The following is a 23669-nucleotide window of genomic DNA, read 5'->3' on the forward strand; positions in this document are numbered from 1 at the left end:
GTACACACATATACTTTGCATCGGTTAACACGAATGAAACAGACTGATTGCCAAACACTGCTATAATTTCCACGTATGTCATTCAGATATAAATTGACAACAATATTATTCCATTGCAATATTTGTGAACGGTCGTAATTCTCAATCATTCTAATTAAATAAGTCAGTATTTTGTGAAAATTTTCAAATTCAAATAGAAGAAACACCAAAAAATTATTATATTTTCATTCGATTTGTCAATTGAAACGTGAACAAAATGGTTAGCATATTGAATACAATTGATACCGGCCATGAAGATATGATCCACTGTGCCGAAGTTGACTATTATGGTTTACGATTGGCAACATGTTCATCCGATAATTCGGTTAAAATTTTCGACATCAAAAATGGTGCACAATCATTGGCAGCCGATTTAAAAGGTCACGGCGGACCAGTTTGGCAATGTTGTTGGGTAAATTGACTTTTATATATTCTTTTCAATTGGATAAACTACTAAATACAGATGTATACATTTTAATCGTTTCATTATTAGGCACATCCACGCTTTGGTAATATTCTGGCAACATGTTCGTACGATCGAAAAGTTATCATTTGGCGTGAGCAAAACGATTGGATCAAATGGTACGAGTACCAAATCTCAATTTAAAGCAATTGCTGGACATAAATGTTGTTGTGGCTATTGCTTTGCAATTTTTTCATTATATGTTTCCGATTATTTTCGATTCTTTTCCGATTACTTATCGATTATTTTAATTTTTATTCTTTTCTTTTGTGATTTCCCCCTCAGGTACGAGTACAGTAATCACGAGTCATCGGTTAATTCGGTTGCATTTGCACCACCCGAATTCGGTTTGATTTTGGCATGTGGCAGTTCGGACGGTTCAATTTCAATTTTAACATGTAATACGGAATCGGGCCAATGGGACTATAAGAAAATATCAAATGCACACACAATTGGCTGTAATGCGGTCAATTTTTGTCCATCAACTGTGCCAGAGCCAGCATTTGATCAACGCGGTGTCGGTACAAAAGGTTCCTATGGTGTTAAGCGTCTGGTTTCCGGTGGCTGCGATAATTTGGTAAAAATTTGGAAAGAGGACGGTGATCGTTGGGTTGAAGAAAATCGCTTGGAAGCACACAGCGATTGGGTACGTGATGTTGCATGGGCACCAAGCGTTGGTTTGCCCAAAACACAGCTTGCAAGCTGCTCACAAGATCGACGTGTCATCATTTGGTCTAGTGATGACTTGGTCAATTGGAGTTCAACTGTTTTACATACATTCGACGATGTATTATGGAACGTCAGCTGGTCATTGACTGGTAATATTTTGGCCGTATCTGGTGGTGACAATAAAGTTTCATTGTGGCGTGAGAACAACGAAGGCCAATGGAGCATGATCAGCGAAGATGCAAGTGCACCAACGTCTACCAATGCCCTATCCGAACAACGCACTCTTTAATTTAAAAAAAAAAATACAAATATTAAACATGAATTATATCAGCCGATTTTTAAATTTTTTGTTCATTTTATTGAAGGCATGATTTGATGTGTCAACAAGTTTCCAATGAAAATAAATAAATAAATTAAAAATAACGCATTGAGTTTTTGTTACATTTTTTTAAACGAATACAAAACATACACACGTTTACATGCGTTTCATATCGAATTGCAGAGACTTCATGCACATTCACTCAGATAGCGGTCTCTGATAACATTACTTGCGCTTTTGGTTTATTTCTTTTCCTAAATTTATTTTCGTTTTTTTTTTTTCATATTTTTTTGTTTTAAAAAAATGAATAACAACAACCAACAACAACAACAAAACCAACCGAATTTTCCAAATATACCTGGTCCACCCGTTCTAATACGTGGTCTTAATATCGGTGTCCAACAAAATGTACCATTTGTTCCGCCAGTCGCAAGACTACGCCCGGCAGATTTGGCAGTTGGATCCAATTGTAAGTATTCAATTTAATTTATTTAATTTTATGCTATGGAAAACTAGATGGAAGTGCATCTCATCCAAAATATACGCATGCGCTATGCAAATAAAGTTCTTTATTTTCCCCTGTGTGTGTGTGTGTGTGTGAGTGTGTTTTTTTTTGTGTGTGTGTGTGTGTGCGTGACAATTCTGACAGAATTATTCAATATGGTGTTTGTTTTTAAATTTGTTGATAAATGTAATTTATTTATTGTATTTAAAAATGTTTTTTACTACAAAATGCAATAAAATTGTTGTGCTTTTATTCTTCTTTTTCAGATGGTCGACACCAATATCAAGAAGATGTGGAGAAAGGATCGTCGCCCGTTCCGATGAATACTTCTCCAGATGATTCGAAATCTGTGATTGCTGAATTGCAATGTAAGATGTCTGAAATGCAAAGTAAGATGTCTGAAATGCAATATAAGATCTCGGAACTGGAAAAAAAAAATGCTCAACTCGAAGCGGAATTGGCAGAAGAGAAAACAAAAAATGCTCAACTCGAAGCGGAATTGGCAGAAGAGAAAAAGAAAAATGCTCAACTCGAAGCGGAATTGGCAGAGAAAAAAAAAAGAATAAAAAATAAGATGTCAATTCGGTTTTATTAAATCCAATTAAACTCAGCATTTTACTTAAAAGCTAATGTGTTTATTTTTGTATTATTCTGTAATGTCATTGTTCAATATTCAACGCATTCGGTAATGGTTTTCTTCATTCACTTCTGATAGTTCGCCTTTGAAATTGATTTCAATTGAAAAGTCTAAATCTCGATTGTTCCGATCATTTGGTTTCAATTTAAATACACCATAGCATGTTTCATTCTTTTTCACTGTCAAATAATCGTCCAAATAAAAGACGGTTTGCTTCCAGTGTGTGTAGGGTGAATCTGGTGATGTGCTGTAAAATCAAATTGACGAAACAATTAATATTTATTGGAGTATTTCTGTGAAAATGTGTTCATGTTCGAAAATATTTACCTGAAACCCATTCGCTTGTGGCAGCGTGTGAATTCAACATTGAAAAATGTCACCAATGCTTGTACGAAATCATTTCGTTTCATGACCAATTCGAATGGTGTAGAGAAATCCAAATCGGCTTTATTTATCGTATACAAATCGACTTCTTTGATTAGATATGGGCTTGAAACCACTTGTTTTGGATCAACAACATCGACAAGTGGTTCAGTGATGGCAACCTTTCGTATCGATGACATATTAAAACCATAAACATCATCCCACCAATTAATCTTTTCATCTTTGTACTGTCTATCTTCAATGGCGGTAACATACAATGTGCATCGATCTGGAAACATCATGCCATCTGCTTTGAGCCACTTGTCACGCGCAAATAATACTGTATCCAACATTGATTCATAAAACAAGCAATAGCCCATCCATTCGGAAATAATAATATCAACTTTTTCCACTGGCAATTCGATTTCTTCAACTTTTCCCTTGACCAGTGTGATAACATCGCTAAACTGATTTGCTTCAATTATTTGTCTGGCATAATCAACGATGTTCGAACATTCGACGGCATACACCTTTGATGCACCGGCTTTTGCTGCAAACATGGACAGTATTCCCGTACCACAACCAATATCCAAGACAGTCTAATTAAGATGAAAATACGCATGAAGTGCATCGATTGGAAAGAAAATGGTATCATAAATTTACAAAGAATATACATACTTTTCCTTTGAAGAGATGCTTATTGTGATACATCGCATTGCGGTATGTTAATGTGCGCACCTCATCTTTCAGCATTTCTTCATGAATACCGAAATGTGCATAGGAATCAAAATAGTAATCTCTGGACGTCATTTCGTCAGGACTCATGCCATTCTCTTTCTTCAGAGTTGAGCCATTCGCTGCTGCCTCTGACTGTGCCTCCATATTAACATCATTTGACTGCTTAAAAAGTGAAAGTTAAAAAAATAAATTACAATTTGTTTGAGGTTGGCATTAGTGTGAATTTGATATAATTCAAGCGAAAATTAAAGAGAAATAAATTTTCTCTTAGATCATTTCCATTCAAAACATTGTCAAAAGCCAAAATATTTAAATAAAACCGAATCATATTCACATCTGTGCCGGTTTACATACAGGCATGCGACTCTTAATAACCTAACCACAAATATAACAAAACAAAATGTCAGCGCCAATAACACGTTTTTTTTAATCATTTTTCATGGCGCCTCATGCTTTTTACTTAACGAAAAATTAATTTAAAATATTCAAATGGTTCAATGTTTTGCAATTCATTTAAATGCCGCATCACATAAAAGTGCAATGAAGCTTGAGTGCAATTCATACAGACAACATACCATTTTGATCGCCCTTGTTTGTATCAAATATGTCTATATATATTTATATATATGTATAAACTCCGAACGGATTCTCGTCTCTTTTTTCGGCAATCGAAAATTTGCAAACCACACAAAATGAGCACACGACTTTCAGTTATGTCTACTATATATGATGCACAAGAAATTGAAATTAAACGTTTTAATATGATAAAATCGGATTAATTCATCAATAAAAAATTATCATTTAGTTTTTTTTTTTCTTTAAAAATGTGTACTGAGTTAAGTTTTGGCTTCAACGACACGCAATAGACGTGCTGTTGTGCTTTTGCGATTGAATGGATGTTGTGTATTGTATGTATCGAATAGTATTGGGATAGTTGCGTTCATACCAATATAGCATGCGACCATGCGAAAGTATGGGTGCGCGCGTATGTGTGAAATGTCAAATACCGACACAACACTAGTGCGATATTCTATTTTATCTGTGCTACCTAACCTCAATTTAATGACAAATCTGTAATTTCTGCTACAGACAATTGTGCTTCTTTTAGTGTGATTGGAATTTAGAAACAAAATAAAAAAAAGCGAGTCTCTAATTGTTTGATTATTGAATTGGACGTTGTTGAGTGAATTTCAAGCGATGCGTCTTACAAATGTGTTAAATGCACAGCATCTTGGCTGGCATTTTAAAATGAAATGGAGAACTTTAAAACGTCGTGCCATAGAAGATCAAAATGCTGCCAGTTATTTAAAGGCAATGGGACTGCCAGTCATTGATCCTGTTCAAGAGTTTATGTCTGAACCGGAAATTCCCAAACCACCGTTTGTATTTTATTGCTTTTTGACATTCGTTTTGTCCAACCATCATATTAAATATGTCGTTTATTTTCACAGATCTGAATTACTCAATCCACTTTCAATTGGTCAGCTTGATCGAAATGAAAATCATCCGTTTTGGAATTCCCGTGTTTGTCATATGTTTGGCGATAATAATGTTTTGATTTGTGGTGAAAAACAAGCACAAGTCTTAACGAAAACACTGTTAGTCAATGAACTGCCAGACACCATACAGAAATTGGCCAAAAATGTGGAAATATCAGAAGAAACGGAAATTCGAGTAAAAAATAGCATTTTACATGCACATTTATTTGATGCACACCAAGAAAAACTGGCGGTACGTAAAAATCCAGAAAAACCAATGTGGGTGTTTCCACGCGAATGGGGAATCACCGATTATCGCAAAAAGTAAGTGTCATGATTGTATTTTTGGCCAGGGATTGTTCCCCTCTGGTGAGGCGGAAATGAATGCCTCATAAATTGATACAAAAATATCGTAGCGTTCATCTCAGCAGATGTATTCACCTGAACTCTATTGAACATATAAACATTTCATTTCAGTCGTTACATTATCGATAAGTTGTTACAGCAATGCGAGAAGCTAACAGACTCTTCAATAACATCGCAACGAAAAATCTTGGAAAATGTCTCATTTGTTGTTCCATTTGAATCGGATGGCAATTTAATTCAATTTCACAAAACTGCTGAACATTTTCTAGTATCAAAACAAGCAATTAAACCAATTGAAAATATTTCAAATGCTGAATCTGAATTGCCCAACCTGCATCCATTGAAGAGTAATATTTCAATCGAACCGGAGAATATATATCAAGAGAAACATATTTATCGTAAGTTGAATGAAACAATAAATTTATTCAGACATTCGAATTTTTCGAATATCCAAATGCAATACTTAATTTGTATCAATATTATAGCGGTTCCAAAGGGTGGCAACTTTGAATATCCACATACTGCATTTGTTCATTACACACCACTCGATGTGAAAAACATTACATTGGAACCAGTTAAAGCTGAACAAATTGCCTCACGAAATATGCTCAAAGCATTTACCATTGCAGCTGCAAAGGCGCAATCACTCTACGGGGTAAGGATATTTCTATCAATCATGCGAAGAATCAATTCGATATCAGATAAATTTCGGAGATTAATCCAAAGTAACCCATCCACTTTGGAGTATGGGGCATACCACTCACTCTCTTCACATACAACATACAAATAATACACCTGATTTTTATCTGATTAATTCGTCTGATTGGGACTTTTCTTGAATGTCTAACAAAGAAAATAAAATAATTCTATATTCTTTCATTTCTTGATTTGGTGATCAATGACTGTCTATTACAGGCTAAGGTAGAAGATTTACCATCACCAATAACCGTTCAATGTGTTCAAGTTCACATCAATCAATTTTATTTCGGCGTTTATCAATTGAATACATTGAATTTGAATGCAGACAATGACAAAAAGAATTATTGGTTCAAAACATCGCCAAAACTTCTTTACACAAACTGTGAATACAACGAGAGTCGACCTGTGCTGAAGAATTACAATGACGATGTCCTTCGCCACACATTAGCTTTTTATCAAAATCAATAAATTGAAAAATAGAAGAGTTTGTGTGACGTAAACAAATCGAATTGTAGTTATATAGTAATGTAAAATATATTATGAAATTACATATTAAATTGTGAACAAAAAAAAAACCTTAACACACATTTTTTGGTCTTGCGGAAAATACAGAAAACTAAAATCAAGCGTTATTAAATGAAATCAAGCTATTTTCTGACTCTGGATGCGATAAAGAGAGAAATTACTATTAATACTCAAAATTAGATATCAAATCGAATTGATTTTGATTTTTTTTTTTTTAAGTTTGAATTAAATATTACAAACGAACTTTCAGTTCGAATTTGAAAATGTAGCGCAAAGACAATGCACATAACCTTAAAATGAAACAGTGTACGTTGTACTGTCAAACACATACACATGACAGAAACACAACTGAAAAGCGCGCTTAAACAACACATTGTATACAGAGTGAATTTTCGGAATTTTTTGAAGAATTCAAGATGTCATTGGATTTAAATTCAAGTGCTGAGCCGGTGAATTGTTCATTCATATCGGAAAAGGTGTCAAAGATTCGTTTCGTGCAAGAAAAGTATAAACAATCAGACACATTCGTTACTGGTGGTTGGGGTTCCGATCCGAATTCAATTGGTTTATGGAAACTCACAAAGGACGATCTATCGAATGATGAAAATGAAGTAGATTATACACCAAAATCGATATCGAAAATAAAAGTAGACGGTGATGTGACTGGTCTCGAATTTATCAATTCTGAATCGATTGTTTGTTCAACAGCTGCTGATAGTGGTAAGTAGTGTGCCAATCGTTCAACGTTATATGTCATTTTAATTGTATATTTTCGAATCAAAACAATAAAAATGCTTCATTGCTTTTCACAAAAATGCTTGCACAGTTCAATTGCTCTTAATCAACCTGAATCATGGTTTGACACACGAAAGCATTACGGTCAAACATAAAGTCGAACAATTGCATAAATACAAAACAAATACGCCGGCTGTGTGCAGTGGAATTTCCGTGTATGAAACAAATATTGCAACAGTTGGTGAAGATGGCAGGTAACAACTGGTGACTCTAGCATATTTCGTGTAAAATGAGTAGTATTGAATGAAAATTTTCGTTTTTATTTGCAGTCTGAATGTGTTATCAAGCCAAGGACGTGTAGTGAAATCATTTCCTCATGTGGACAGTTGTGCCATTTCATCTGTGGCTTTTGTTAATCACAATGAGGTCAGTATATATCATTAATCAGAAGACGTTTTTTTATATAGAAAGTTTCACGTTTAATATTTTACGGTAGATTTTCACCGGAAATCGAATCGGAATCATTAATATTTTCGACGTAAGAAACCAGGAGAACAAATCGTCGACCAAATTAATCATATCGACTGAAGATGACAAACGATCGAATTGTGTTACTTGCATTACCTACCATCCAAATCAAAATCATATTGTAAGTTAATGCGCATTTTATACTCAGTCCAGTGGCATGACAATCATTTAATTATTCGTATAGGTTTTATGTGGCAGTGAGGAGGGTACATTGACAATATGGGACTTACGGCAACCATCTTTTCCTGCTTCATACTACACCGTGCATGAAAAAACTTCTGTTAGCGACATAGCATTCCATCGCACCGATCCAACCAAACTATTCACATCATCCGAATCGGGCGAATTGTTTCAATGGAGTCACAAAGCCCAACAAATCACTGAACGTATCGATGGACAATTGACCGTTGTCGAAAATGAAAATATAAATCCATGGCTGTGCGGTCAACGAACCAAATCACGAATTAATGTAATTTCTAGTCAATTTCTCTTCTTTTTTTTTCATAAAAGTATTAAATTTTCCAAACATTTCACTAATTGCTGACGTTTCTACTACGTTTCCAGTTGGTTCGACACTTGGAAGGAATTGGAAAGGCCATAAACTGCTTCGATACTAGCGGCTCGAGATTGATTTGCGGATGCGACAATGAAGCCATTTATCTTATCAATAATGCTTAATATATTAAACATGTCATAATAAAAATGTGTCTACAGACACCCCATTTTTTTATTTTACAAAATGTAATTGATTGTATGGCATGCTCAGACGAAGTCAGTGCGTGGCCATATTTTAACTCTGCATAAAATCCACAATAAAATCATTTGCGACTATTTATTCTCTTCCGTCTTGTGAATTGAATAAAAACTTGACTTATTTGTTTTAAAATGAACATTTACTGAATTACTGATTTAAAATGAATTTTCTTTTTTTTTTTGATATTTCATTACGTACATAAACTGATTCCAAAGTAGGGTTCTATTGGGAGATATATTTTCTCACAATAACCATATAAATTTTGTAACAATTGAATTGGATGAGATTTTCATGAAAACTGGGTATGTAAGTAGGATAAGGCTTGATACTTTTGTAGTAGGTGTATCAAGTATACTTTTTTCATCTTCGCCTCAGTGAAACCTTAGGATTAGAGATACCATTCGATTAAAAAGGTGAAAAAAAACGCAAAATTCATTCGTTTTTATACACTATATTCTTTGATTTTTATGAATTCAGTAAAAATTCGGTTTACAAAATTTTTTTTTTTTTTATGTTTAATGTTGTAGTTGCTTAATCAATTATGATAATTATGACTCTATTGGAATATAGTATCGAATTGTCTCAAATGAAAATTGTATAAAGAATGTGTTTTACGGGTCAAATAATCATAAGACGTCTTTACGTCGTAAACTATTGGTTTTCATTCTTAATGAGACTCTAACCAGTGAGCTTGAAACTAGTAAAACAAACTCTCATCGAAGACAAACTTTTTTTTATATTTTGTAACGTAAGCCCTTGTAATAAACGCTTAACAGAATACTAGTTATAACATATATTTTTTATTTAAAAAAATGTTGTTTAATGCTTTAATTTGTAATCTTGGTCGATAGTTCAACTAAAAGAAAAATTGTATTTGTAAAGAATGTCAGTTTAAAAGAAACGATGAAAAAAATTTCCAACGGAAATAAACGTGGAAGTCTTGCAGACTTATTTAAGGTTGCGTAGTTCGACATCAAAGATGAGAGTTGAATTGCCGGGAATTTGTGGTGGTGCACCTTTATGGCCATATGCAACATTTGGTGGGCACGTGATTCGGCGTTTTGAACCAACTTTCATACCGACAACACCGATGTCCCATCCTTGAATCACTTCACCGCGACCTGTATATGTAAAATCGTTCGTTATTTGATGCAATTTCAATGAATTTTTTTTTTATTTTAATTTTTGATACGAACCCAAAGTGAACTTGAATCCTTCGCCGGATTTTGTGCTGTCAAACATTTTGTTGTTCGATTTTAGTCGTCCTTCGTAGTAAACGAAGACCTTTTTGCCAGCTTGGGCTTCTGGACCTTTACCAACGCGAAGATCTTCGACAATTACGCCGCCCTTGAGTGTTTTTGGTGTTGACTTCTTTTGTTGTTGGTTTTGCTGTTGTTGCTTTTGTTTTTGCTCCTGCTGCAATTATAAATCATGTTAATTAACTTTATTTTCTACGAAAAACGTTTTATTTCCAATGATTTTGGATGTAATTAAATTTCTCACTTGTTTATCTTGTTTTTGTGCCTTTTGTTGGTTCTTTTGTTTTTCAAGTTCTTTCTTCGGTACCTTGCCATTGGTCAAACCATTTTGTTTTCCAGCATTTTCCAATTTGGCCTTCTTGGATTGCGGAGCTTCGATTTCGTCTGAATCATCTTCATCGTCGTCGTCCTCATCGTCATCGTCATCGTCATCGTCATCGTCGTCGTCATCATCGCTATCTAAAATGTCAAATAAAGAATTAAAAAAAATCGACTTTTATAAGTCATTCATGAAATGAATTCAATTTTATTGCACATTTCTTACCTTCTTCATCTTCCCCTTCTTCATCTTCGAGAAGTTCTTTGGTAACTCCTTCAAAGTCTATATCGCTGTCATCTTCATCATCGTCTGAATAAGTTAAAACAAAGCATGCCATGCACTTAGTACACATTTTAAAATTAAATAATGCATTCGTTTACCTTCTTCTTCTTCAACATCTTTCACAACTTTGACTTGTTTCTTGTCAACCTTTTGTTTATTTTTTGGTGCTTCAACCTCTTCGTCACTATGAATAAAATTAATGTCATTGCAAATAAAATGGACAAATGTAAGCATTTAAAAAAAAAAAACGATAAATGTACCTTTCTTCTTCTTCTCCATAAGGTGGATAATCGCCAAAATCATCATCATCTTCTGGTAGCAAATAACCAGTGAGATGAACGGTGCCACTACCTTTGCTGTAAAAAGCAACAGTTTCGCCTTCAGTGAATGTAAGATCCAATTGAACATGTGATGTTTTTCGGCCTACATTGGCGATCAAATGGTCTGTGTCATCTGTGTTAAGCCAAACTTGAACAACAGCATCACTGTCATTTGGATTTACGGTACCTAAATCCAATACCGCTTGTGATACATGAAACGGCTTCGATACTTGCTGTGAATAGCGTTTGTTTGTCTTCAAAACCAAACCTATTGTTAACGAGATACAGAACAAAAGAACACGATAAAATTTCATCGGAATCGAAAATAACGGAACACAATCGAAGAACACATGCGACATTCGATTAAGGTTAAGTTGTGATCCATAGCGGTAAACACACTATTTCATGTACGAACACGATTCAATCTCGATTAACGACAAAATGTTATATTATTTTCTTTTTTGCACAAATTCAAATTCCGATGGTGTCCAATTTAAATGTCAAAAAATACCGCATAACAATCGAAAACTGTATCGAATTTATTGTGTAAACTAAAAATATTGCAAACGACCAAATGTAAAAAAAACACGTGTGTACGATCTCCAGAAATAGTTTTCTTTTTTACAAAAAAATATCCAATTTGAAACTTACCCCAGAACATTTTTTCGTCGGTATATTAATCAAAAGATATAAAATCAAACGTAAACTTGCAATTAATTTGCAGAGAAGAATAAAACTAAAAATTATTGAAATGAGCACTGTTGTCGCGATTTGGTTTTAAACGATAAAGAGCACACACAGTCAAGGCGACCACGTTCGTTTAGCGGCTTTCAAAATATGATTTCCAATGCTGTGTCTATACAAAAGGCGCGTGCTGTATAGCGTTTGTGTTGAACGAGCAACCGAAGATAAGAAGAAGAAGGAGTCAACGACACACGGCAGCAGCTACGACAAAAGCGACAGAACCGATATGTCACAAATTCATCGCATTAGAGTATGTTCTTATCCCGAACGCATTCCAATTTGATTTTAATTTATGGTTCATTTATGTGCAAACTATGAATTGGAACAAAAAAAAATAGATTTGATTTTTGAAATTTCATTTTTCAACATATGAGAAAAATTTGCCAATTTTTTTCCATTAATTTCTAGCAGTAAATCGACAAAGGAGCGAAAAATGGCCATAAAATATGGACAAAAAGAGATAGAGAAATACACGAAAGTAGAAAATTTATAAATATTTATTGAATTCAAGTGGAAAATTCCGTTTTTGTTATACACAAAATTCAATCATCAGCTTATCCACTTCAGATCACATGGAAACGCATAATAATATTCTCGAAGAATACAATGGAGAAGAGCAGCAACAACAAAATAACGAATAATAATAATAGTAATGATTGTGTTGTTTTACTGTTTCTTTGCGAGGATTTCGGTTGCATGCGCAATGCAAAGTTCGTATTTATTTTTCATTCTCTCTATCTTTTTCGTCTTCGGCGCGAGAGAGAAATGGATAGATACGTTCATCCAATTGTATGACAGAGTAAATGCTAATAAGAAAACGAGAGCAAAGTATGGCAACGCAGGATATTTGTCCTGAATTTGTCGCTCTCTCTCTCTCTCTCTCTTTTTTCGTTCAACACAATCCATTTGTGTTGGAAAAATGTTTTAAGCAGTTTGTAAAACAAAACTGACCTGTGTACATAGAATTTACCGTGAACAGTAAAGAACAAGAAAAAAAAATTACAAAAACACACATACACAAACATATACGAGAAAACAAAATAGCTCCTAAATGGAATTTTGTTTTTTAACCGTTTAAAAAAAGAAACATAGACAATTTTGCCAAGTAGAAACTAATTGCGAAAATAAAAACACACAGGACTACTGCATATTTTTCTCCAGTTTTTAAATTTTAGACGTAGTATTGTGTGCAATGCCGTTCCACGGTTCTTCTTTTTTTAAGTTAATATGTTGCGTATTCTTTTGAGAGAGCTTCATTCGTAGCTTATAATTGCATAAACATCGTGTGTGCATAGTGAAACCACATAAATTCATCATCAACAATTATTATAATATACATTGTATTTATTATTCGTAAGCTCTTCACTGTGTATACTGTGAACAAACAAACGCATGAGTGAACATCGAATACTACATCCAAATTGCTACATTTCTTAAACAATGTGTAACCGATTGTGGTAGACCATAGTTCTCATCAACAACAGAATAAAAAATACGTTGTATTTAATCGATAGAATTTTGCGCGTATTTCGTACATTGATGAAAACAAGTACTTTAATTATTTGATAAAAATCCCAACAAATTGTTTAAATAAACTTTTATATACCGACCATCAATGATATATTCAATTAAATATTTAGCATGTATTCGAACAAATGAGTGCAGAACATCAACAATGGATTGGATAAATAAAATCTACGTTTGGTTCAATTATCGCTGAATTTGCGTTAACGTGGAACATTTATCGAAAAACTGTGTATTGGTGATAATTTAGTGAAAAAGAGAAAAAAAAGAGCATAAACGTACCACAAAGCCGTAGGGAGAGACTAATTATTTGACGAGACACTATAAAAAAAAAGTTTTTGTTCACGTGTTCATTATTGGCAACATAAAACCTTAATTTTACCTAATGGACGCGTATGTGCATGATTAAAAGTAATTTTCGTGCGAAAATCAAATATATATATACAAAAATAGCCAAATCATGAAACATAAGTGACATGTAAAAGCAAGAAACTTTGATTTGGATATCGTTGCCACATACCATAACATTTCAGATCATATTTTTTGCCTAACTTATTTTTGATAAAACACATTAATGTTGATAAGACACAGAGTCATATGATTAAACAACATTCATTGTGGGAACAATTTTGAACTGAACTTTTACCATGATATTCATCGTTGGACTTAATAATCACAATAATCGTGAGTACTTTTTTTTTCAGGCTATTCGATTTTGAATATTTCCTATTGTACCGTCCCATTTCGTAAAAGAAATGTACCATTCATTTTGTGCTTTATGTTTGCTGTGCTTAAATTGTAAAATACATGCAACAGAAATAGGGAAAATATGACATCGTAGTGAAACGAAAGTAAGCCTACATTAAACCGTGATGGTCAAGAGGAAAAACGAATAATTGGAATACATGGTAGCCGCTCCGTTTGCTTTTTTTTTAGACCAAAGACTCACCATCATGTTTTGTTTTCTTTTGGTCGCATCGATTTTCCGATATACATATACATCTTTGTTCCTGTTCTTCAAAACATGAACGAAGAAAGACAGAAGCTCAGAGAAAGGGAAAGAAAAAACGAAAAAGAGAGAGACAAATACCGCAATCTAAGAAAAAAAAAAAAAATAAATAAATATTCTACATTATATGTGTATGTGTGTTGTTTTGAAAATTAAAAAAGCTCCGTCGTTTGAAAAGCGTTAAAATCTGCCACACGCTTCGATTTATGAATAATACTTGAAATATGAAATGTTACTTGTAAACGTGGTGACATCATTTCGTGGATAAATTTCCCCAACATTTGCTCCAAAAAATAAAAGTGTAATAAAAACAAAAACGCATACAATCAACGTTCTTATTTGGGTAGATCATTTTGAAAAGGTGTCATTTCAAATCGTCATTATTTTTAAAGTGAGGAACCTTTTGTTTTCACTCTTTTTCAATATGGATCAAATCACACTAAATTTGCACTTAATAGTTCACAATGCGTGCATCATAACTGTTGTTATTGTCATTTTAATTCTCTCTCTATCTCTCTTTCGCACTTTGGGTAGCTTGTTTGCTGTAAGTGTAATCAGATCAAGTAAGATAAAGTTCAACGTACGTCAATACGTGTTGGGCTTCATTCAAATGGAATGAGGCTTTGCATGCACACTGCACAATCTCTGCATTCAAACGTGCGCGCAAATGTGTTGACCTCCATACAACCTTTTTGATGCATTTTATGTATGAAACGATGTCATTGGAACAATTTTCCCCTCTTCACAAAACTCTCTGGCTGAAACAATTTTCACAATTTATCAATGAATGCAATCGAATCGTGTTATGCATGTGCATCGTGTTTGCGTGAATTTGCCAATTCCGCAAAGTATACAATTTATAAAACACAAATTCAACATCAACATAGAACAATTTATCTTAAGCTCTATTTTACTGATGTAATTTTTTATGATGATGATGATGATTTTAATCCATGGTGAAATTTGGTATAATATGCTAAATGACACTCACAAAAAGAAACATACTTTTTTCTGTTATTGCGTAAGGTTTTTATGCAAACAATTTAACTAAATCTGACGTTGAATGGCCTATGAAATCCATTTGGAATTCAAATGAAATGAGAAATCGGATCTCTATGATGCTACATCAAAGAGGAGCAGCATAATGAATGAGTCTTGCGAAAATAAGCAGAGCGAAATTATTAATTGCCATGGCAAATAATAATAAGTTATTTTCAAAACCATGACAATAAAGACAGCACGACACCAGTCGTGATATCAGAGAATCAAAGAAAAAAAATGTATGGGATAATGCCGTAAAAAAGCTCAATTCACATGAATTCATACTGAATAATAAATGTAAACTGTACAATTGTTTCTCCCCATCCTTTCCCTCTCTCACTATATATATCATTGGTTTTATGTTTCTCATTATCTTACATTAACGGCAAAAGCGATATAAATGACCAAAATACCCATCGTCATTTTTATAATCGCAAGCAATACATAAAATGATAATTTCCTGCATAGTGACCTAAGAGAGACCTAAGAGAGCAATGTACAAAACACCAGTTATACATCATAGTCATTCATTTTTCATGTAGTCAACACTGCTCAACGCTCGTCTTTTACATTGATTTATAAAGTGGATGGCGGTTGTTCGTTCTTGGTACTTTTAGCCGTGGCGGAGGATAACAAAAAAATAAAGTGCATTTCCGTTAAATACATTTTCGCTTAATAATGGCGTCGCAAAACGGGGGATGCTCTTCCCCCCATACGAGTTGAACACAAATATCGAATTGAGCATTTCGCCTCTGACGCAAGACCCATGTCGTTCATCGTCGTTGTCGTCGTCGTTGGTGTATTTGTGCCATAGATTTTCCTCGAAATGCACATTCCAGTGCATCGGTCGTACTCAACACAATTTCAAACACACACATAGTGCGTATATGTAACGGGAATGTGAGTGAGAGTGAGAGTGATAGTGTAAGAAACAGAAAGGGAGACAGCATGTATTTGTTTCATTGAGATATTATAAAACGATTGAATGGACATGGGCTCGCATTCATGTTTTCGATTTGCGCTGAGAGCTTTGAAAACATCGGCGAAAATAAAAACAATTCATTCTTAACCACCAACGAAGTGATTAAAACTAAGAAAACGTATACTCTTTGTATTTCTCTTCATTCTCCCAAATGCGATTATCTACTAGTTAAATTTTTACCATTTTTTTTTGGAAGAAAATAGGTTGGCAACGAGAATACCATTCGAATGGATTTCAATTGGTTTTTAAATAATTTGAATTATTTTTTCCTGTCATTTTTCAGTTGCTATGGAGAGTACAACTATCTTGGGAGCGATTTTCGGACTCGTTGCTTTGATATTGGTATTTTTACTATATGTGAATCGCAGATGGTGCTTTCATACAACACCCTCATTCGCATGTTGTGACGAAAATTCAATACCATCAAAATATGTTCATAAAATGGGTAAGTCAATAGTTCAAACAGTGATAGTGCGAGTTAATGATGTAAAAGAAAAGAAAAAAAAAAACAATTCGAAACCAAAGATCATTAAAAATTCCAATTTAAAGAGAAAATAAAATCTATAAATAAAACAATTGAAGCGGAATAGAATTCGTTAAAAATACTCGTTGAAAATGTCAAATTGAACATGTGACAACAACAAATTTCATTGAAAGTTGTTCATTTCTTGGCATGTTCTTTTTTTAAACGAAATGAATTTTCAATTAAAAATGTGACATTTTGTTTGTGTTCCTTAATAATTAATTGTATTACTTTTCAAGTTAATTATTCGAGATCATACAGTTCGATTCGGTTCTACTCTTTAATTATCCATTCTTATTTTACTTTAATTGCTGTTTTTGTGAACCGTGATAGTCTAATATTAAAAAAATCATTTGACACGTGGTGGATCGCAACTTGGTGGCGATATGTTTTTGTGGTTTTCGTTCGATTTTCATTCGATTTGGATTGAAAAAACAAACTACATTAGTATCAAACATTTTTTGGATTCCGTAGTGTTGAAAATAACCAACAATGAATTCCCAAGTCATTACTAACAAAAATTCTCTAATCAATTGATAACGACAGCCACTGTTTTTACACCATACTGTAAATCATTTCTAATTAATTCAAGGGTTGCGATCGAAATTAATTATTTTTTTTTGTGCTGTATTTTTATAAATAAGTAAAAAGTGGAATTTGATATGTTTTCAAGCGGCATTTCATAAATTTTGTTTTGCTCATTTTGAACATGGTAAACATGGTTGGTGAATAGTCGAATGTATTTCATTTTTGTCATACTGAAAGATCGCGTTTCTGTCCTCCCTGTATCGAACAACGAATTTAACGAGCGATTCTTGCCTTTGTATGTTGAGTGATTCATCAAGAGTGAAAAACAAAAACCATTGATTATTTCAACATGTTATCGATTATTTAAAACGAAGAACCACATTGAAAAAATAGATAAGAAAGCAACAATTATTTTCCTATAGACGTTCTACAATACATATAAAGTGTATACAAACCATTGATTGAAAACTCTTATGAAATCGATTTATATAAAACGGATATGAAGCAAATAGTGAACAAAAAAAGTAACCAATCAACACTCAACTGAAAAAAGAAAAGACAGAAAAAGAAGAAAACACTATACAACATATATCGAATGAGATATTTATTGTGTGCGCTCAACAAATTATTGTTGATGTGCTATTGCATTCATGACCAACTAATAATTTTAATGAAAAGCTATGTGTTTGCAAACGGATATATTTCAATAAACAATTGTCACGCATCGACACGAAATTAAAACATTTAAACGTTCCTTCAATCAGAAGTGAAACAACAACGACAACAACAACACAACATGAAATAGCACCTGATAATATAAACAAATTATTGATGAATAATAACAATAAACGAAGCATTTGTGCAATCTATTAATTTGTTGTAACGCATATCGCTTTTGATGATCCGGCTACATTATTAGGTCAAACAATGCACGCAAATAAATTAAATGAAGAAAATTCATTGGGTGCTCTCAATTTTTCTTCCTTCGTTCGATTTATTTTATCTATCTCTGTTTTTGGTTTGCACGAACGAATGTTTAACTCTTTTTTCCGTGTGTATTCCGCTAAACTAATCGAGATAAATACTAAGCAAATGAAAATAAACATTAATTTGTATCGGTATATTTAAAAGCACGCAAGCGTCCGCATGAAGGATACACCAGTTCGGATTCAGAAGAGGAGCTTTTACGTCGATTGCAAATGCAACAGTCGAGTAGCCTTCACAGTGGCCAATTGTCAGTGGCTAAATATGGTGCTGGACCACTTAATGAGAATTTAAGTAGTTTGAAACGTATCACCGTTGCAACACACAGAGAACGGTTTAATGATCCATTGGGTGTCGCTGAACGGGGCAAAGTTGGCATGCCACCATCAAGCAGTGAATGCAGTTCAAATAGTTCGGCTGATGCATCGGTCGAAAGTAATATGGGCATTTTGCATGGCGAACGAAAAGGTAAATTGTATTGAAAATTGGAAAAAATCATCTCGTTCGTTTCTTAAATCCAATATGAATATTATAGATCGTCGACTGATTATGTCAGATGCAGCCAAATCATTTGATTCAAATTCATCGTCAACGACCTTAAAGGAAACTAGAATAGATAATCGTATCGAATGTAGTAGTAGTTTAACATCCAAAAAATTCCACAAAAGGGCATTACAGCGACAAGATAGTATAGATCAGGCGCAAAACATTAGTAATAATAATCAAGATGTGAGTTTTACATTACATCACACAGTTGCCGATTTAAATCATCCATTTCTTCTTCTTCTTCTTTTTTTTCATATCCAAATTGTTTTTCTTTCGATAATTATAGTGCATTGTAGTTTTATCTCAAGAACCACTTTTTGATACAAGCGATTTGGCATCGGTTAAATCGGATATCGATATAAATCGCCCACAATCACCATCATCGACGATGGGCCGATACGGTAGCGTTGAAATATCACTTCTGTATGATGCACCAATGCGAAAAATGACCGTACATGTTTTACAAGCACGTGGCATCCCATGCCATAAAGGTCAACCAACACATACACAAGTAAGCACACCATTGATCCATTATTTGTACATTTATTTTGCTTCTTTTCTATCACAAAATGGTATTTGTGTTATGCCTAACAAAATTCGTTCAATCAAAAGAAGAAAAAAAAATAAAAAAAGTAACGCAACTTCTTTCTTTTCTTCGTTTTTTTTTGTGATTGATTGATTGATTAATTGGCTGGCACGTGTCTAGGTACGTCTTCTTATTCTGCCGAGTAAGAAACAAAAACATAAAACGAAAATACGCACAGGAGAAAATCCACAATTTATGGAAAGCTTTTTATTACACCGTGTCAATCCCGAAGAAGTAAATTCAATGGGTTTACGTATCAGAGTCTATGGCTGTGAACGAATGCGGCGTGAACGCCTGATTGGCGAATCGATAGTTAGTTTTGCAACGATTGATCTTGAATTAGAGACAAATCTATGGTTACCATTAGAGTCTAGAGCCAATTCAACGGTATGTGTGATTATATGGAATTTATTCAAATTTATTTATTTATTCGTTATTATTTTTCAAAATAAATAGTTGGGTGGCTCGACAAGCGAAACACGTACCGGTTTAGTTACTTGCGATTTGTTAAGTTTGGCTCGATCGGATAGTACATCTTCAACGACATCGATGCAACACGGCGGTGTTCCGGAGCTGTTGTTAGCACTCGCCTACAATGGTACAACTGGTCGTTTAACGGCTGAAATCGTAAAAGGTAGCCATTTTCGTAATATCACTCTGAATAAAGCACCCGACACGTATGTGAAATTAGTGTTGGTCAGTAGTATGGGTCAGGAAATGGCCAAAGCAAAAACATCCACAAGAAGAGGTCAACCGAATCCGTTGTTTAAAGAATCGTTTGCATTCCAAGTAAGTTTATGATTTTAAATTACAACTTATAAAGTCAACTAGGATTTTTTCTCGTTCACATTTAAATGGGTTTCTAATCATTTTAAAATTTCGAAAAAAAAACACAACAACAACAAATATAGGTAGCACTATTTCAATTGAATGACGTAACATTAATGGTGTCCATATACGCCAAACGAAATATGAAAAAGAATGAGATGGTTGGTTGGTTTAGCCTTGGATTGAATTCATCGGGACCGGAAGAGATGGCTCATTGGATTGATATGAGAAAAGCGACACGCGGTGAACTATTGGCACGATGGCATGTGCTTGTTGATTCCTGATTTCAATAGCTAGGACTCTCACCTCGGCGTCTAAGCATCAATCTTGGCGGCAATTCAGAGCACTCAAAACAAAAACGAAAATCAAAGGAGAAACGACACAGCACCATTGCCGTTGATTTAGAGCCGGGGGAGTTTGAGTTCAATTTTGTGTGAATTTACTATACAAACACACATACAAACACACACCCACACATGTGTGAGTTTCTCATTTTTTTAATTATCAAATGCAACATTTCTTTTAGCTAGGTAAATTTATTGACAATTTGATTCGAATCAATAATATAATAGATAATTTTGTGTGCATTCAACTGAACTATTGAATCACAATTTGTACAAATTGGTACACAAAAAATAGAGGATTGAATTCTCTAAATTTGTTTGGATTTTTACGTCTACGAATGAGGCGCAACCGTCACAATTTTTGTCGATGGATATTTTCGGTTTTCTTTGGTAAACGAGAATGAAAAAAAAAAACAACAACAACAAAATCTCGTATAAAAGCTTTTAATAATAAACAACAAAATATTAGAACATTCGATTTAATAAAAACAAAATGAAAATAAATAAGCCATACGATCAATTCAACAATATATAGATAATGCAAACAATTTGCTTTTTGTATTTTTCAAAACCATTTAATAAACAAAGAATTTGTAGCGCGAAACGGTTTACTAAATTCTTTAACTAACTCTTGACTGAGCTCATACAATTAGATCGAATACCGTAGCAATTGGTTCGTGAAAAAGGAAACATTATGCACGAAGTAAATGGAACATGTTGGACATTTATGACGATATGTTATTGTCGAATGAGAGCTTTTTTTCTCGAACTTAGAGCAGTTATGTATGCTATTGAATTGTTTTTCTTTTCTGAATATGCACCGTTACGAATGATTGTACAACAATAAGAAATTTAACATGTAAACCGATTGCCGCGAATGAAAAAAAAAACGAAAGAAAAATACACATAGGATTTCTATATTTCAAGTAGAACGCCCACGTAGTTCGAATTTCTAGTTATATTTGGTATAAGAAACAGTTTTGTTTCACAATTAAACATTAAACATGAACCCATTTCAAAATGAAATGTTTTGCATCCAACTGTATTTGGAATTGGATTAAAATGAAAGAATATTAAACAAAAAAAAAATAATTTTAACAAAACAGAATTAAGCATAAATTTCTTGATCAAAAACCGTCAAATCAACGGCGTCAAAGAGACATCATACTCATATGAAATGTTGAAATTATATTGTTGTTGTGAATTAATGATTCGGATTTATTTATCGATGGCCTTGATTTATCAAGTATGGTGAAAATACACAAGAAAATCGCACAAAACACATTTAATTTTTAATAATTAACTAAAATAAACTAACAACAAAAAAAAATGGAATGACCAAATTACAAATGAATTTTGAGGATACATTTTATTGAAGCATATCAATGAAACGCATAAAACTATATAACGAGATATATTTGAATATTAATCAGTAACATACAAAACACACTAAACTCAAACACATACACGCATTAACACATAAATGAGTGGATGACATAACGCCCTGCACTTAACAACGGACGATTAAAAAAAACACATAATCTTACTGGCAGTCCGTGTGGGGTTTTATGATCGTTATTCAGATAAATGGTGCTACTGTACACTGACCAATGCAAGCAACAAATCCGCGGCCATTTGGTCCGAAAATCAAAAATTGTCGACGTTGTTTCAGCTTGTGATGTGTGTATGTGATTTTTTGCCAAGCAACTTGAAATGAAATACTCTATTTTTCATTTTCAAAAGAAAGAATTTAATTATATATTATAAAGAATAAATAGAATATTTAAATATATTTGCCAGAAATGAAAATCAATCTACTTTTGATAGTTTTCTTTCTTGATTGTTTTTTTTTCTCTGTCGGATGAGAGAGCTGGCTCGATATGATGGCCAAAGTTCAAAGCACAATTTCGAAATTAATTTAAACAAAGATTGACTAATTAGCCTGTAAGAAACTGAAAATCATTCAAAAATGAGAATAACAAACAACACATTAAAAAAAAAAAAAACAATTAATAAGTATTACATTATTAGATGTTAAATTTTTGTCTGTGTGTAATCGAAACTTTTGCTTTATTGAAGAGTAAAGTTACGTATATTTTTCAAAATTTATTCCATTTTACTTTTGATGGTATCAATTTTATCAAATTTATTTGATCTCCCTTTAATAATAATAATACAATGAAAAAAAGTCATTTTGTATGGCCTAGAAAGTGATGTTAATGATATATTGTCATATATTTCAGTTCTAATTGCTGTTAATTTTCAATTAATTAAATTAAATAATAAGATTACACTCAATTTTACATTTGTTTGAGCTTTCGACTTCTACCTCTTAACTGATTAAATTCTGTTCTTTAATTCAACGACAATTTTTTTAACATCGTTACTTCAAACCTCATTTCATTGTTGCTGAAATCATATTACTATAAAATTTCTTAAAAATTATTCAACAAGGCTTTCTTACGACAAATACTTGTTGATGCAGCTGTTTTTTCTTTGTTTTGAAATCTACACAGAAAGGTGGACTCGACAAATGTATCGATTCTGAAAAAAAAAAATAGACCCAAAAATAAACAACAAACTCAAATTAAATTAGCTACTCGAAATAACAAAATAAGAGTACGAACCCCAACATTTACTTGCCAATGATGAATTAAATTTAAAATTAACAAAAAAAACACTTCGACAAAATATTAGCCTTCTTCAATTCCAAATGTGTCTTTTTATTATGACTCATTATTTCATTGAATAAAAAAAAACAAACACACTGTATCCATTTGAAAAAAAAAAAAAAATACTCTAAATTAATACTTATGTGTTTTTTTCCTAGAATGATTAGTTAATATTTAAGTCAACAAATATTTTGAAAAAAAAAAAAAAAAAAGAAAAAATTTTAACGATCGTATGAAATGTTTTGCTTAAAGTATATATGGACACAAATTGTGAAAATGTTCAAAATTTCGAATGCCATATATACATTTTTGAATATTCGGAATGTGAAAATATTTATATTCGTTGAGATCGTGATTTTT

The 23669-nt window shown here is 33.1% G+C and overlaps 7 protein-coding genes across 9 annotated transcripts; 5 read left to right on the plus strand and 2 right to left on the minus strand.

Moving 5' to 3' along the window:
* The first annotated feature begins 92 nt into the window (after positions 1–92).
* Positions 93–1474, plus strand: LOC116338549 (protein SEC13 homolog). Its single transcript, XM_031763890.1, has 3 exons — positions 93–451; positions 533–621; positions 788–1474. The coding sequence occupies exons 1-3, from the start codon at positions 257–259 to the stop codon at positions 1458–1460; spliced, it is 957 nt and encodes a 318-aa protein (XP_031619750.1). The 5' UTR covers positions 93–256; the 3' UTR covers positions 1461–1474.
* Positions 1475–1705: 231 nt separating this feature from the next.
* On the plus strand, positions 1706–2620 carry LOC116338903. The gene is made up of 2 exons (XM_031764451.1): positions 1706–1959; positions 2262–2620. Exons 1-2 carry the CDS (start codon positions 1794–1796, stop codon positions 2588–2590), a joined length of 495 nt encoding a protein of 164 aa, XP_031620311.1. The 5' UTR covers positions 1706–1793; the 3' UTR covers positions 2591–2620.
* LOC116338902 (protein arginine N-methyltransferase 1) lies at positions 2566–4636 on the minus strand. 2 transcript variants are annotated; one of them, XM_031764450.1, is made up of 4 exons: positions 4309–4636; positions 3674–3892; positions 2960–3594; positions 2566–2879 (listed from the first exon to the last, which is right to left on the minus strand). In XM_031764450.1, exons 1-4 carry the CDS (start codon positions 4309–4311, stop codon positions 2669–2671), a joined length of 1068 nt encoding a protein of 355 aa, XP_031620310.1. In that variant the 5' UTR covers positions 4312–4636; the 3' UTR covers positions 2566–2668. The 2 variants fall into 2 exon arrangements, with proteins under 2 accessions (XP_031620310.1, XP_031620309.1); XM_031764449.1 differs by having other exon boundaries at positions 3674–3895.
* Positions 4637–4786: 150 nt separating this feature from the next.
* On the plus strand, positions 4787–6817 carry LOC116338899 (39S ribosomal protein L37, mitochondrial). Its single transcript, XM_031764444.1, has 5 exons — positions 4787–5112; positions 5185–5535; positions 5689–5975; positions 6063–6232; positions 6493–6817. The coding sequence occupies exons 1-5, from the start codon at positions 4931–4933 to the stop codon at positions 6742–6744; spliced, it is 1242 nt and encodes a 413-aa protein (XP_031620304.1). The 5' UTR covers positions 4787–4930; the 3' UTR covers positions 6745–6817.
* Positions 6818–7118: 301 nt separating this feature from the next.
* LOC116338901 (nucleoporin Nup43) lies at positions 7119–8934 on the plus strand. The gene is made up of 6 exons (XM_031764448.1): positions 7119–7521; positions 7628–7790; positions 7866–7962; positions 8033–8185; positions 8249–8533; positions 8629–8934. The coding sequence occupies exons 1-6, from the start codon at positions 7218–7220 to the stop codon at positions 8740–8742; spliced, it is 1116 nt and encodes a 371-aa protein (XP_031620308.1). The 5' UTR covers positions 7119–7217; the 3' UTR covers positions 8743–8934.
* Positions 8935–9403: 469 nt separating this feature from the next.
* LOC116338900 (46 kDa FK506-binding nuclear protein-like) lies at positions 9404–11907 on the minus strand. Of its 2 annotated transcripts, none has more exons than XM_031764447.1 (7): positions 11650–11907; positions 10939–11266; positions 10777–10862; positions 10622–10705; positions 10322–10536; positions 10015–10231; positions 9404–9939 (listed from the first exon to the last, which is right to left on the minus strand). In XM_031764447.1, the coding sequence occupies exons 1-7, from the start codon at positions 11657–11659 to the stop codon at positions 9767–9769; spliced, it is 1113 nt and encodes a 370-aa protein (XP_031620307.1). In that variant the 5' UTR covers positions 11660–11907; the 3' UTR covers positions 9404–9766. The 2 variants fall into 2 exon arrangements, with proteins under 2 accessions (XP_031620307.1, XP_031620306.1); XM_031764446.1 differs by having other exon boundaries at positions 10015–10234; positions 11650–11906.
* Positions 11908–12698: 791 nt separating this feature from the next.
* LOC116338835 (synaptotagmin-14) lies at positions 12699–22629 on the plus strand. Its single transcript, XM_031764342.1, has 8 exons — positions 12699–13950; positions 16582–16743; positions 18481–18801; positions 18869–19062; positions 19166–19390; positions 19586–19852; positions 19922–20254; positions 20377–22629. Exons 1-8 carry the CDS (start codon positions 13914–13916, stop codon positions 20575–20577), a joined length of 1740 nt encoding a protein of 579 aa, XP_031620202.1. The 5' UTR covers positions 12699–13913; the 3' UTR covers positions 20578–22629.
* The last annotated feature ends 1040 nt before the right edge of the window (positions 22630–23669 follow it).

This window comes from Contarinia nasturtii, unplaced genomic scaffold (genome assembly GCF_009176525.2).
Source record: "Contarinia nasturtii isolate CC-2019 unplaced genomic scaffold, AAFC_CNas_1.1 Cnas_scaffold_414, whole genome shotgun sequence".
Classification (NCBI taxonomy): domain Eukaryota; kingdom Metazoa; phylum Arthropoda; class Insecta; order Diptera; family Cecidomyiidae; genus Contarinia; species Contarinia nasturtii.

Coding starts and splice junctions, on each gene's coding strand:
- LOC116338835 (XM_031764342.1), top strand. CDS start 13,914: ATGATATTCATCGTTGGACTTAATAATCACAATAATC. Junction 13,951..16,581: donor ACTTAATAATCACAATAATC/GTGAGTACTTTT, acceptor GTCATTTTTCAG/TTGCTATGGAGAGTACAACT. Junction 18,802..18,868: donor TTTGCATGGCGAACGAAAAG/GTAAATTGTATT, acceptor TGAATATTATAG/ATCGTCGACTGATTATGTCA.
- LOC116338902 (XM_031764449.1), bottom strand. Junction 3,595..3,673: donor AGCATCTCTTCAAAGGAAAA/GTATGTATATTC, acceptor CATCTTAATTAG/ACTGTCTTGGATATTGGTTG. Junction 2,880..2,959: donor CACAAGCGAATGGGTTTCAG/GTAAATATTTTC, acceptor TTGATTTTACAG/CACATCACCAGATTCACCCT.
- LOC116338549 (XM_031763890.1), top strand. CDS start 257: ATGGTTAGCATATTGAATACAATTGATACCGGCCATGAAGATATGATC. Junction 452..532: donor CAGTTTGGCAATGTTGTTGG/GTAAATTGACTT, acceptor TTTCATTATTAG/GCACATCCACGCTTTGGTAA. Junction 622..787: donor CAAAACGATTGGATCAAATG/GTACGAGTACCA, acceptor TTTCCCCCTCAG/GTACGAGTACAGTAATCACG.
- LOC116338901 (XM_031764448.1), top strand. CDS start 7,218: ATGTCATTGGATTTAAATTCAAGTGCTGAGCCGGTGAATTGTTCATTC. Junction 7,963..8,032: donor CTTTTGTTAATCACAATGAG/GTCAGTATATAT, acceptor ATTTTACGGTAG/ATTTTCACCGGAAATCGAAT. Junction 8,186..8,248: donor ATCCAAATCAAAATCATATT/GTAAGTTAATGC, acceptor TTATTCGTATAG/GTTTTATGTGGCAGTGAGGA.
- LOC116338900 (XM_031764446.1), bottom strand. Junction 10,706..10,776: donor AGATGTTGAAGAAGAAGAAG/GTAAACGAATGC, acceptor TAACTTATTCAG/ACGATGATGAAGATGACAGC. Junction 10,537..10,621: donor AGAAGGGGAAGATGAAGAAG/GTAAGAAATGTG, acceptor TTGACATTTTAG/ATAGCGATGATGACGACGAC.
- LOC116338903 (XM_031764451.1), top strand. CDS start 1,794: ATGAATAACAACAACCAACAACAACAACAAAACCAACCGAATTTTCCA. Junction 1,960..2,261: donor TTTGGCAGTTGGATCCAATT/GTAAGTATTCAA, acceptor CTTCTTTTTCAG/ATGGTCGACACCAATATCAA.
- LOC116338899 (XM_031764444.1), top strand. CDS start 4,931: ATGCGTCTTACAAATGTGTTAAATGCACAGCATCTTGGCTGGCATTTT. Junction 5,113..5,184: donor CCGGAAATTCCCAAACCACC/GTTTGTATTTTA, acceptor TTATTTTCACAG/ATCTGAATTACTCAATCCAC. Junction 5,536..5,688: donor ATCACCGATTATCGCAAAAA/GTAAGTGTCATG, acceptor ATTTCATTTCAG/TCGTTACATTATCGATAAGT.